The 12,500-nt window shown below is 47.7% G+C and overlaps 1 protein-coding gene across 2 annotated transcripts in view; it reads left to right on the plus strand.

The window, feature by feature from the left end:
- Window positions 1-12,500, plus strand: part of LOC143121919 (roundabout homolog 2-like) — a 55,143-nt gene that overhangs the window by 745 nt on the left and 41,898 nt on the right. For both annotated transcript variants that reach the window (XM_076282604.1, XM_076282605.1), the window contains exons 2-9: window positions 902-983; window positions 1,130-1,295; window positions 1,531-1,697; window positions 3,312-3,433; window positions 5,939-6,170; window positions 10,071-10,195; window positions 10,503-10,692; window positions 12,438-12,500. The exon at window positions 12,438-12,500 is cut by the window's right edge and continues 126 nt beyond it. In XM_076282604.1, coding sequence (XP_076138719.1) covers window positions 902-983; window positions 1,130-1,295; window positions 1,531-1,697; window positions 3,312-3,433; window positions 5,939-6,170; window positions 10,071-10,195; window positions 10,503-10,692; window positions 12,438-12,500 — 1,147 coding nt within the window. The remainder of the gene's footprint in view (window positions 1-901; window positions 984-1,129; window positions 1,296-1,530; window positions 1,698-3,311; window positions 3,434-5,938; window positions 6,171-10,070; window positions 10,196-10,502; window positions 10,693-12,437) is intronic.

Below are 12,500 nucleotides of genomic sequence, written 5' to 3' on the forward strand. Positions count from 1 at the left end.
AATTTAAAATCCCCACACCAGCTCGTCCGTGGGGCCCTCAGTAGAATATCCATTATACGTGACAAAGCTGCCGACCAGTGACATTTTATTTAATAAATGTGAGCTGGGGCCCAGGCGCTGAAAGGCAGCAAACAGCAGAGAGAAAGTTCCATAAGGAGGGAGGGAGAGACGGGCCAACTGTCATCAGTCCAGAAGCGACCCGGCGGCCCATCCCTAAATGAATTAGTGCGGCAGTTTATTGTTGCGGTTTGGTTGGCCGTTTGGTTGCCTTGGAAGTCAGTCTCTACACCCACACAGAACTTGACCCCACTACCATCGTTTGGTTTTGCCATCGCCAATAGCCTTCTCTCGGTCACACATCTGTTCAATGTCACAATGGAGACATTTTGTGTTCGTCTTGTCCTGTTTAACATTTCTTTTTTTTAGGCTGGCAAATTTTCCATTGCTTTTTATTTCTTCAACATTATCAATAACCATGCAATGAGATCCCATTTTTATACTTTAAAATGGAATTATTGTTCCTTATTCGCTTATCTGAAATCTCCCTTTGACTGCGTCTGTGGTATATGCCCCAGACCCACAGAGCCCAAATCACATAACTGTGCCTTAAGTAGTGTGTGGGGGCAATACAAATAGAAATGGGAGTTGTTTGAGATTCTGGTTAGCAACCATAAAAACATACATACACAAAATGGGTATTAATAATGGGTGTTAAGACATATTTGTTTGTTTTATGTCATTAGGTCACTCCCACTCTTTATGCTATTATCCCCTGTTTATTCCCTACCATGTACGTCATTTATCTACCATGTCTATTTCGTATTACTGCTCCTAATAGTCTCGTCATTAAATCATCATGTATTTCATAATGGGTTAATTGTTTCTTTCTGTGTTTTCCTAGCTCTCAGATTCTGGAATTTACACCTGTGTGGCTGCCAGCTCTAGCGGAGAGACATCTTGGAGTGCTTTCCTTGAAGTAAAGGGTATGTAACCTAGCTCATTACACACAGAGTGAAATAACGGTCTCAAAAGAGACCCGAGTTCTTTTGTTTGGCTAACTCCATTTGACACTGCTGGCAGCCCGTAATGTTACGATATGACACGGTTGTTCTCTACACTGGCCTCCCAGAGGGCGGAGGGGTGATGGTGCTCAAGAACCAGGATGAGAACGAGCTGCCCGGCCCGCCCTCCAAACCCCAGGTGACCGACGTCACCAAGAACAGCGTGTCCCTCTCCTGGCAGCCCGGCCTGGCTGGGGGGTCGCCAGTCTCCTCCTACGTCATCGAGGCCTTCAGGTTTGTCTCCAGAGTAGCCTTCACTGTGGTGGTCAGTCATTGTCTAAGTTGTGACATTTGTAACTAAAAAATTTTTTTTTAATTATTTTTTTAAACTAAAAGTTTTTTTTAAATTATTATTATTATTATTATTATTAACTACAAAATTGCCACTGCTATAAAGGTCATAAATGTGAAGACAAGATAAATCATGTTTTTTGTACCATAATGATTTGATCTCCGTCTCAATGTTTAGCCAATCGGTGAGCAACAGCTGGCAGACCGTGGCAGACCATGTGAAGACGACACAGTTCACAGTGAAAAGCCTGCGGCCCAACACCATCTATCTGTTCATGGTGCGCGCTGTCAACAGTTACGGCCTGAGTGACCCAAGCCCCATGTCAGAGCCTGTCCGCACACAAGGTATGCCACCATTTTCTTTTTTTAAAATGGCAGACCAATTATTGAATTATACAAAATAAAAATGTCTCACCTTTAGAGTTGTCAAGCCTTCATATGTACATGTACAGCTATATGGAGGTGTGTTGTATGGTCGTGTGCTGGTTAAATATAAAGCTGTGCTATGATCGTTAGCACCACAAGTTTTAGTTGATTTGTTCCAAAACTTCCACAGTCATTAAATCAGTGATCCCGATTTTATGACTCACTGTAAAACTTTTATCACTGTTTTATGTCGGTCCTTCCGTGCTACGCTAAACAACTGACCAGTGGGCACAAATCAAATCACTGCCTCTGCATATACACCCATCTCCCTCAGATAGAAGCCAGTGCGTATGTCCATGGCCACTCTCATTAAGAGCATCTGATGTGGAATCATGTCAAGCAATCATGGCTACTTTTGGAAGCCATAACCGAGTTAGTGCCATCCCTGCTATGTTAATGAGCATAACTGGGGAACAGCAATGGCCTCCAAACCCTTGCAGGATTCGATTAAAACGCCCCTTGGCTCGGAGACCCAGGCCTCGTTATTAGGTTTGCGCTGATGAACCTAGTACCTTCCAGTGCCCCTGCAACCTTTGACTCCCACCAACGCCACCCCCTTCCAATACACCTCTCTGCTCCATAAAATCCCAACATAAGACGGCAAGACGTACAAACGGTGATGGAGTCCATCCTAATGGCCTCTGTGTCCTCTAATCGACTGTGGATGCAGCGTTGACGTGCAGAGATGCTTATTGACAGTGGCGGCTCGTGACGAGACGGATGGCTTTTTCAGTGTCCTCACAAATGCATTTGCCTCACTACAACCCCCACCACCACCACCACCACCACCATCACCACCACCACCCCACTGTCTCAGCGCAGTCAGTGATTCATGACGCGGTCTATATCATTTTTTCCATGGTGGTTTCCTCCAAATGGCTTTTTCCCCTTTGCTAGATCCCTGGAGAGCTCAGCGGTAGATTTCCTAGCTGAATGCTAAGGCCGGGTTTATCTTGTTTCTCTTCTTCTCCTCCTTGCCTGGCAAGCGAACATAGGAACTTTTTTTTTTTCGGGGTGGGAATTGAGGGGAGAGAGGAAAAAGGGGGGGAAATAGCTTCTATCATTCACAGCCACAGATATTTCTTCCCATGGCGGCTTGATTTGGACGTGCTCATCCTTCTGGCTTCAGCTCCAGCCGAGGCGGTTGTTACTGAATTAAAAGGGCTCTGGTTCACTGTGTGTTTTGCTTAAATCCTATCCCATCACCTTAGCTGACTGTGGGTATATCACTGTTATGGAAACACTCCGTGTTTGATGTTAGATTTCAGTGGGGGTAATGTGATAAGCATGGGCAAAAGCTCTACAAACGGAAATTCAAAGTCCTGCTGCTATTCAGGATTGAGTTTGAAAACACTTTGGAAGAGACTGTTCAAACATCATTTAAATCCACTTAATCATTTTGACTTAGCTTGAGATCACTGATTTTGAAAGAATAGTATTTTGCTATAGATTGGTGCTTAGAACAAGACTTAGAACAAGACTTTTTTGATTTTGCCATCATTTCTCTCTTCCCCGCCTTTGTCCCCTCCTCAGACATAAGCCCCCCAGCGCAGGGCGTGGACCATCGCCATGTCCAGAAGGAACTGGGCGAGGTCATTGTGCGGCTTCACAACCCTGTGGTCCTCAGCCCCACCACCATACAAGTCACATGGACGGTAAGTCGAGTCATGATCGGTCAAGTCCTCAAAACCCCTGACCACTAACATTGCAATGGACTGCTGCTCCTGAATTTCCCCTTCTGGTGTGAACCTCAGGAAATCCAAGATTACAGTGCCTTCTGCTGAAATTCATGTTGAGACATAATTATTTTGCAATCCCACCCTAGTTCTTTGTTCTTTTTACTCTCTTCAATTTGAATAAGTGAACGAAAGAAAAAAAGGACTAAAACCTCCATTTTGAAGTTAGTTGTTGAACACATCCATTCTCTTGCACTTAATGTTCCATTTGAAAGAACAGCAGTGGGGGCTCTTTGATTTAGTGCTTTTGCTGACTGGTAATGTGTGAACATCAAACAACATGGCTAACAGTGCCGTGTTGCCGCAGAACTTTTCTGTCAGCAGCGTCATGCATCAAAATAGCCTGCAGACATATGGTGCTTCTATCAGGCCCCTATCAAACTTATATTAGCCCAAATTGCAATGAAGATAAATGCCCAACAGACAAACGTATAGATTGTAATTAATTGGGTGTTGGTTAAGCTCCCAGTTTTATCAGAGTCAACCTCCCTCCCCCACCTGACACACACACAGACACAGACACAGACACACACACACACACACACACACACACACACACACACACACACACACACACACACACACCAACTCTTGGCATGATTTTTCATTCCCCATCTTGAGAATGTTTTTAATCATTCTGATTGTGACACTCTCCCCCTCCTCTTGAGAAATTCACACACACACACACACACACACACACACACACACACACACACACACACACACACACACACACACACACACACACACAGTCACACACCCACCCACACACACACACACACAGTCACACACACACCCACACACACACACACACACACACACAAACATACAAAACCTACATACAGAAACAGCACACTCACACACTGGAGCACACTTCACATGTTCGCACCCCGAAAAGCTGTGTGTCTTCCTCACCATACGGACGGGCAGGTGCCAGTGCAACACTGTTTTATTCATTCACACACACACAGTGCCAGTCCAGTCTCCACAAAAGACTTGTTCCTACTCAGTCCAGCCCAGCACCCACCGCAATCCATAAACAACAGAGACCAGAGAGAGATAGAGAGAGAACCCTATCCCTGTGGTGTTTAGTGAGGCCTATTAAGCGTGGACAGTCCCCTGTCTTTGCTGCAAATGGCTGGCATTATCAGGTGCCCGAGAGTTACAGTCCGTCCACACAAGTGGCCATAATGGGGCTTTTGTCGCAGAAGAACAATAGACTGTTGCCATAGCGCTGTATTTATGGATTCCCCTTTAATCAACACAAAAAAGGCCCGGCCCCTAATCCGACTGCAATGAAAGAGAGGGGTGCTGGGACATATTTTTTTTTCTTTCTCTCTTTCTTTTTTCTTTTTTTAAAAAACATAAACGCACGCTACCCGGCTGCGCTAATGAAAGTTAAACAGGGATGAGGAGAGGGCCGTCTCTCTGATTTACTCTGGGCAGCCACGGCGAGAAACAGCTGCTTAATACCCCCCACTCAAAAAGCCTCCGCTCGCCTCTCCTGCCGTTAACAAGCCATTAGGCAGAGTTATGCTGCCATGGCCGCCTCCTCTCCCTCCTGCTCCGTGCGTATAAATTCTGCTTGCCTTGCTCTCCGGTGGAGACCGGCATGGCCAAAGGTTCCTCCATGTTTCTCAGTGCCATTTGTGAGTCATCCCAGAGTTGATGGGAGTGTCGAGTGTGTGGGTATGCAGGTTTGTGTGAGTATGTGTGTGTGTGTGTGTGTGTGTGTGTGTGTGTGTGTGTGTGTGTGTGTGTGTGTGTGTGTGTGTATGTGTGTGAGTTGTATGTATGAGATTTTTTTATGATCGCCTAACTACCTTAACGCACTTCAAGGTGTTGCCCACCGAGGATTGCAGTGTTTGGGTCATGAGTGCTGTGTGTGATGGCTGTGTTCGCCCGCCATTTTACCGTCCTCCTGGGGCACACACACACACACACACACACACACACACACACACACACACACACACACACACACACACACACACACACACACACACACTACCACACACACACACACACACACACACACACACACACACACACACACACACACACATGCATATGGATGTGTGTCTCCTGGCTGAGGGTGTTTTTATAGCCAGAGTGTGAGCTGTGAAAGGAGTGAGAGGGTGTGCACTGCAGCGCGGCGCTAGCCACGGCTAATTGCTCCGAGCGTGTCAGCGCAGGTGATGGAGAGGCTGTTAAAGCAGAGAGAGGCCACAGAGCAACACTCAGGAGGAGAGATGCATCTGCACAGCGCGCCTGTTAACGTCCTGCACCAGAGCACCAGAATTAAACAACTGTCCAATGGGAGAGGGTGTTCCTGAGCATTCCAGCCAATGGGAAGAGTCTCTTAATGTTTTGAAGTTGGGCAGGTGAATTCTCACAACCTGATTGTGTGTTTGTTCTCTGTAGGTGGACCGCCAGTCGCAGTTCATTCAGGGTTACCGGGTTCTGTACAGGCAGACGTCAGGGCTACCTTCGCCAGGGCCTTGGCAGAGTCAGGACGTGAAGATCCCCTCCGAGCGGAGCGTGGTGCTGGCCCAGCTTAAGAAGGGCATCGTCTACGAGATCAAAGTCAGGCCCTACTTCAACGAGTTCCAGGGCATGGACAGTGAATCCAGGACGGCACGCACCACAGAGGAAGGTGAGGAATCATGGGAAACGGAGTCTTTTTTTGTTACTGTTGTCGCTGCACATGGAATGACTTTTTCGCTTCCTTTCCTGTTTTTTCTTTTCTCCCACTTTGTGAAAACGTTCAGTGTCCACACAGATTTTCGTCAGTGCCATGATCCAGCTCACCCTCCAGCGTGTTAACTCAGAAAATATTGCCACGTCAGGGCCATTGCTCCTGATACCCTGTCACAGGCGACGATAGAGTGCGGATGCTGCCCTGTTGTTTGTTGACCTTTTGGGTTTCCTGATGCCAGGCTCTGTTGTTACTGATCTGTGTCATCGCTCACCTCCAGGGCTTTGAGCAGGGAGAGAGACTGCTGCACTTCCACTGTCACCCACAGTAGAACCAAAAGGCCTGTGACAGAGTGACACACACACACTCACACATACACACAGATACAGACACATAAGCACAGACACACACACACACACACACACACACACACACACACTCATATATAAACTCATATATACAGACATATAAGCACACACACACACACACACACACACACACACACACACACACACACACACACACACATATACAGACATATAAGCCTCCAGCTAGTTAGTCATTTTGGGGTCTGTGAATTGTACCTCTCAGCCCAGAATGCATTGCAGTGCCATGTGACAGACAGTGTGACTGAAATGCCTCACATTTTAGTAATCTACAACACAACAATCACCCAGACAAGCAGTAAATGTATTCAGCTCATACAATTCCCAGCTTCCCAACAGCTTAATCAGGAAAGTCCCTTAGTACATGTAAGGAATGCTGAAATCTGTTGCAATTCCGGAGACCCGACATTCCTCCCCGCTCCTCCAGAGCTACCTAGCGCTCCTCTCTCCTCCTGTGCCGCTGTGATCCGGTGAGGAACACAGGGGTGTCTGTGTAAGGGCTGTTCTCCTGACAGTCCCATTCATTTCCACTGGCCTCTGTGGAGGGGCCCAGCTCACGTGAGAGTCTACAGCTGCTCCTGCTGCCACAGCGATGAATAAGACCCAGACACACCTGCCCTGCCTTAGTCAATCTTTTCTTCTTTCTTTCTTTCTTTCTTTCTTTTTTCTTTCTTTCTTTCTTGATACTTCTCACATTCCCTCTCTTTGTTTCTCATTTTTCTGTTATTCTCTATGTCTCTCTGTCTCTCTTTTTCTAATTCTTTTTACCCTCTCACTCCTTCTCTTTTCTCTCATCCCTCCATCTCCCTCTGTCTTTCTCTGTCTCTCTCTGTCTCTCTCTGTGGACAGCCATGGCCTCCTCCAGAGGCTGCCAGCAGGAGGAGATTAATTGGGCATTGTGCTGGAACGGAAGTGATTACAAACCCAGACCCCTCCCCTGTTGTCCATTAACACAGTGGAAGCTGCCCCAGAGACAGTCCACTCAAGTGTTTCACAACTGAGCTCTCCCTCCACTCCTCTCTCTCTCTCTCTCTCTCTCTCTCTCTCTCTCTTTTCCCTCTCTCTCTGACTCCTTCTGCTCTCTCCCTCTAAAGTCTTATTACTTTATCCTGAGTCTTTCTCTCTCCATCTGTTCCTATCTCTTGTCCTCCATTTTGTTTGCTCCCCCATCCCCTCTCTCTCTCTCTCTCTCTCTCTCTCTCTCTCTCTCTCTCTCTCTCTCTCTCTCTCTCTCTCTCTCTCTTTCTCAGTCTCCTCCTCCTCCTCTCTGTCTCTCACTCGTCTCCATCTGTGGACGTGGCTTAAGCCAGAGGACTGGCAGAGACTTCCAGTGAGATGAGCCCTGTTGACAGATATGGCTGCCACACTCGCCGGCTCCCAGGCCTGCCCTCCGTCCACGAGGCGGAGCACCACGGGCGAAGCCCGACAGCCGGAGGGGGTCGAGAGGTGTCAGCACATGGGAAAGATGGGCAGCGGCTCATCGGCAGAGCCTCCGAGCGGTGCCTCGGATATTTGGATGTAGCCGCTGAGGGTGATAGAGAGAAATGTGTTAGAGAGAGGCGTGTGGAAAATGAATTGGTGTCTGAAAGTGTTTCCTTTGATATTGCGTATTTTGTAAGTTGATTTGTGTTGTGTGGCTTAAAGAGGTCGTCTCGCAGTACATCACACGACTGATGTCCATTAGAGTGAGGCCGGACTGCGTCTCATGAGAGATATGGCCGGTCACGTGTCAACACTAACAGTCTCTGAATGAAACAGCAGCCGTACTGATGGGCACTCAGCCGCTGGTATCGGTCAGGGGATGGGCACTCGATGCCTCACCGGTGATGATGGAGCCGTGGCACTCACTTCCTGTTTGGGTTTTAATATGCTGCAGGTGTCTGTGGCCGTGCGGAGGCCATTAGTCTTCCAGTTGCAGCCAATGCGGTAGACCGTCTGAGTCCACAAGGGAACTGGACTAGACTGGACTGGACTGGACTGAACTGGACCAGAGCGGAGGACGATGGGAGGGAGACAGATGGGTGTGGGAGGGCTAGAGGATGGGGTAGAGAGAGATTGAGAGAATGAAGAAAGTGATGGAGGAGGAGAGAGCAGGACAGAAAGAATATTAAAGTGAGAAAGGAAAAGAGATGTACAGAAAGAGGGACGGAGAGAGAGAGAGAGAGGGGGAGAGAGAGAGAGAGGGGTAGTGCTGGGTTGGGGTAATTGACCTGTCACTACTGTGACTCCCCAGTCAGCCCGCGGAGGAAATGAGAAAAGCTTTTTTGCAATGTTATTTCTCCAGCCATGTGCCTGGTGCTGCTGTTGTTGTGTATCTCATTGTGCTGAGAGCAGGCCTCAGAGTGGGGGGGGCGGGGGGGGTAGGGCTGGAGCCGACCCTGTTCTCTGTCTGACAAATGGCCTCGTCTCAGAGCCTCCAGCCTGCCCACAAACAGGGGATTTGAATGACGGGGCATTGGTCATATGTGGACGGTTGTGACGGTTATTGTGTTTTATAAGACACTCAAGCCCTCCATCCTCCAACAAGTTCCTCCAACAATGTAGCGTCTTTTTTTACCTTTTTCTTCTTTTTTTTTCTTAAGATAGCACATGCCAACCTAAGCACCTCCCAGCATGCATTGCGTGCAATGAACCTGTCAGTGGAAGGGAGATATTCATGCCCCCATGCCCCCTCTCTCTCTCTCTCTCTCTCTCTCTCTCTCTCTCTCTCCTAAAAAAATCAATGCTTGCACTCAGTCCAAAAACACAGGCCCCAGCCTCTTAAGCCAGGGGGGTATTGAATCATAGTGAAAATTCTCACTGTATCAGTGTCGGGGACCTGCCCAGTCCTCAGCTAAATCCGCTTCTAATGAACTCCTGTCTCCCCGGCGCTGGTGCAGGAGTTAAGCCGCCCCTGCGTAAGACAACCACCCTCTTCTCTTAATGTCAGCCAGCTGTGCTATCAGCATGCTAGCTTCTAGTGGCTAATATCAGTGTTTATTGGTGCCGAGTGATGTGATAGGATTTGATGAGCGTGTGTATGTGCGTGCTTGCGTGAGTGCACATGTGCATGTGTGTATGTATGTGTGTGTGTGAGTAGGGCATTGTCTAGGTGTAATAAGTTTGTAGTAAGCCTCATTGGTTCTCTGGGGTCCTTTTATGCTCTTTCTTGCTGCTCACAGTTGCTGTTCTCTGCTTCTTGTTTTTTTTTTCTTTACTTTTTAATAAAACTAGTGGGACTTTATTACAGCTGAAGTTGAAAGAGTTAAGACTAATTCTTTCAATTTCATTTTTAATAAAAACCCTTTATTGGAGTGAACGTTGGTGATTTTTCACAGGGAGACGCTGAAACAAACTAAAGCACAGCAGAATTTGATTACTGTTAACTCTCTCATTCTTCCTCTCTCCCTCCTGCTTTCTCTCTCTCTCTCTCTCTCTCTCTCTCTCTCTCTCTCTCTCTCTCTCTATCTCTCTCTCTCTCTCTCATCCTCAGCTCCGAGTGCTCCCCCCCAGCAGGTGACAGTTCTGACGGTGGGGAACCAGAACAGCACCTCCATCAGCATCTCCTGGGACCCCCCTCCTCCCGACCATCAGAATGGCATCATCCAGGAGTACAAAGTAGGACCCCCCCCCCCCCCCCCTGATCTGCTCCCTCTGTTCTCTCCCCTCACACTGCCTGTCAGCACTGCGCTATGTCTGCCTCTCTCTCTCCACCGCTTTCTTTTCTCTCTATCTCCCACTCCTCTTTCATTCTGTCTGCTTGTCTCTGTGTATGTCTTTCTTTTTTCCTACTCTGTTTCTCTACATCCCTTTTTTACTTTCTCTTTTGCTGTGTGTAACTCCAATGTTTCTCTTTCTCTCTCTCTCTCTCTCTCACTCTCTCTCTTTCTCTCTCTCTCTCTCTCTCTCTCTCTCTCTCTCTCAGATCTGGTGTTTGGGAAACGAGACGCGTTTCCACGTGAATAAGACGGTGGACGCGGCCATCCGCTCGGTGGTGGTGGGGGGGCTGCAGGGCGGCGTGCTGTACCGCGTGGAGGTTGCGGCCAGCACCAGTGCCGGGGTGGGCGTCCACAGTGAACCCCAGTCCATCGTCATCGGTGAGAGGCTACAACACGGTTTGTACTGCACCGAGAGAGACACACACTTGCACGAGAAAAGACTTGCATTTAAAAAAAAAAAAAAAAAAAAAAAAAAACTTCATTCATATAGTTAAAAAAATAAAATAAGATAAAATAAAATAAAAACATTCCATATCAGTAATGCACCCAAAAACTATAGCAACCTGCATTGTAAATATCACACCTTCATCTACCTCAAACATCATCATCGAAGCTCCTCTAACACAGACTAGGAGGACGAGTAAGAGTAGAAAGGACGAGTGACACGAGAGTGTTCTGAAGACAGGCAAGATGGCAGAAGAGCGGATAGCAAGAGGAAGGAAAGTAAGAAGAAGATGATGTTCATGTTCAGATCTCGAACTCGTGACTGAAACATAACTGAGACAAATGCTTACAATATCTCCTCAATTGGATTTAGGCTCCTGTGTTCTAGGCCTGAAGATGAGACAGTTCCAACACACCATCCATCACTTCTCATGGATATGAAATAATAATAATGAATACACTACACAACTAATACATCTCTTTGAATGTTTTATGTTATGGTTTATCCATTCTGGAGTCCTGTTTAAAATGCATTGAGTGCAGCCAGGGCCCGGGGTTGGGCTGGGCATTGCTCATTGAGGACGACAGCGGCAGCCAGCAACTGACTGATCTGACCCATAACTGATGGCCTGGTCAGCGGTACACTCTTATTTCCCCAGCGTCAGTCCGATCATCCATCTCCAAGCTCTCTCACAGTCACACTGCCCAACCGCAGATGTATGAGTCTGTGTGTGAGTGTGTGTGTGTGTGTGTGTGTGTGTGTGTGTGTGTGTGTGTGTGTGTGTGTGTGTGTGTGTGTGTGTGTGTGTGTGTGTGTCTATATATGTGTGTGTGTGTGTGTGTGTGTGTGTGTGTGTGTATGTATGTGTGTGTGAACGTGTGTGTGTGTGTGTGTGTGTGTGTGTGTGTGTGTGCATGTGGGTGTGTGTGTGCGTGCATGCACATGTGTGTGTGTGTGTGTGTGTGTGTGTGTGTGTGTGTGTGTGGGTACGTGTGTGTGTGTGTGTATGTGTGTCTGTGTGCTTGCGTGCCTGCGTGCGTGTGTGTGTGTGTGTGTGTGTCAGTGCACAACACAGGCAGAATAAAAAAAGGGCTTGCAGTCTTATTACTTATGAAGTAGTGCCAGCCTGACAAGGGGCCTCATGAAGCACTGGATCGATACTGAAATAACCTGTGGCCCTCAGCCCCGTGCTCTTTATGGCTCCAGTCCTCCCTCTCAGTCAGTGAATAATGAATCAGTGGCGGGGAAATGAGCTCTCTCAGCTCACCTGGGGGACTCTTCTAAGTGGCCCTCCTTGGAGGCCCACTCTTACCTCAGGAGGAAAGCAGGAGACCAAATGAGAAACTTACTGAACGGACTCTAACTTTTGGTGCACTAACAGTAGTGGAAGACTTACGTATGGTATATATGCAGAGATGTGATGATTAGTAACTGTGAAGTAAGGAAAGGTTGACACACATGCACACACACATGCACACACACACACACACACACACACAGACAGACACTCACACACACACACACACACACACACACAAACATAAACTCTTTCTCTTTCACACACAGTCACAAACTCTCTCTCCCACATACACAACACACACACACACACACACACACACACACTCACAATAGAGCCAGCGTGTCTGACCTGTTCTGTGGCATGCTTGTTCTCTGCTCTTTGGTGGTGTGTGTTCAGGTAAGGACTTCCGGGACGTGATAGTGACAGGCGGCAGGAACAACAGCATCACGGAACAGATCA

This window comes from Alosa pseudoharengus, unplaced genomic scaffold, assembly GCF_046254945.1.
Source record: "Alosa pseudoharengus isolate Yale_2024_CS ecotype anadromous, Long Island Sound unplaced genomic scaffold, YU_APseudo_1.1 YU_APseudo_1.1_scf_13, whole genome shotgun sequence".
Classification (NCBI taxonomy): Eukaryota; Metazoa; Chordata; class Actinopteri; order Clupeiformes; family Clupeidae; genus Alosa; species Alosa pseudoharengus.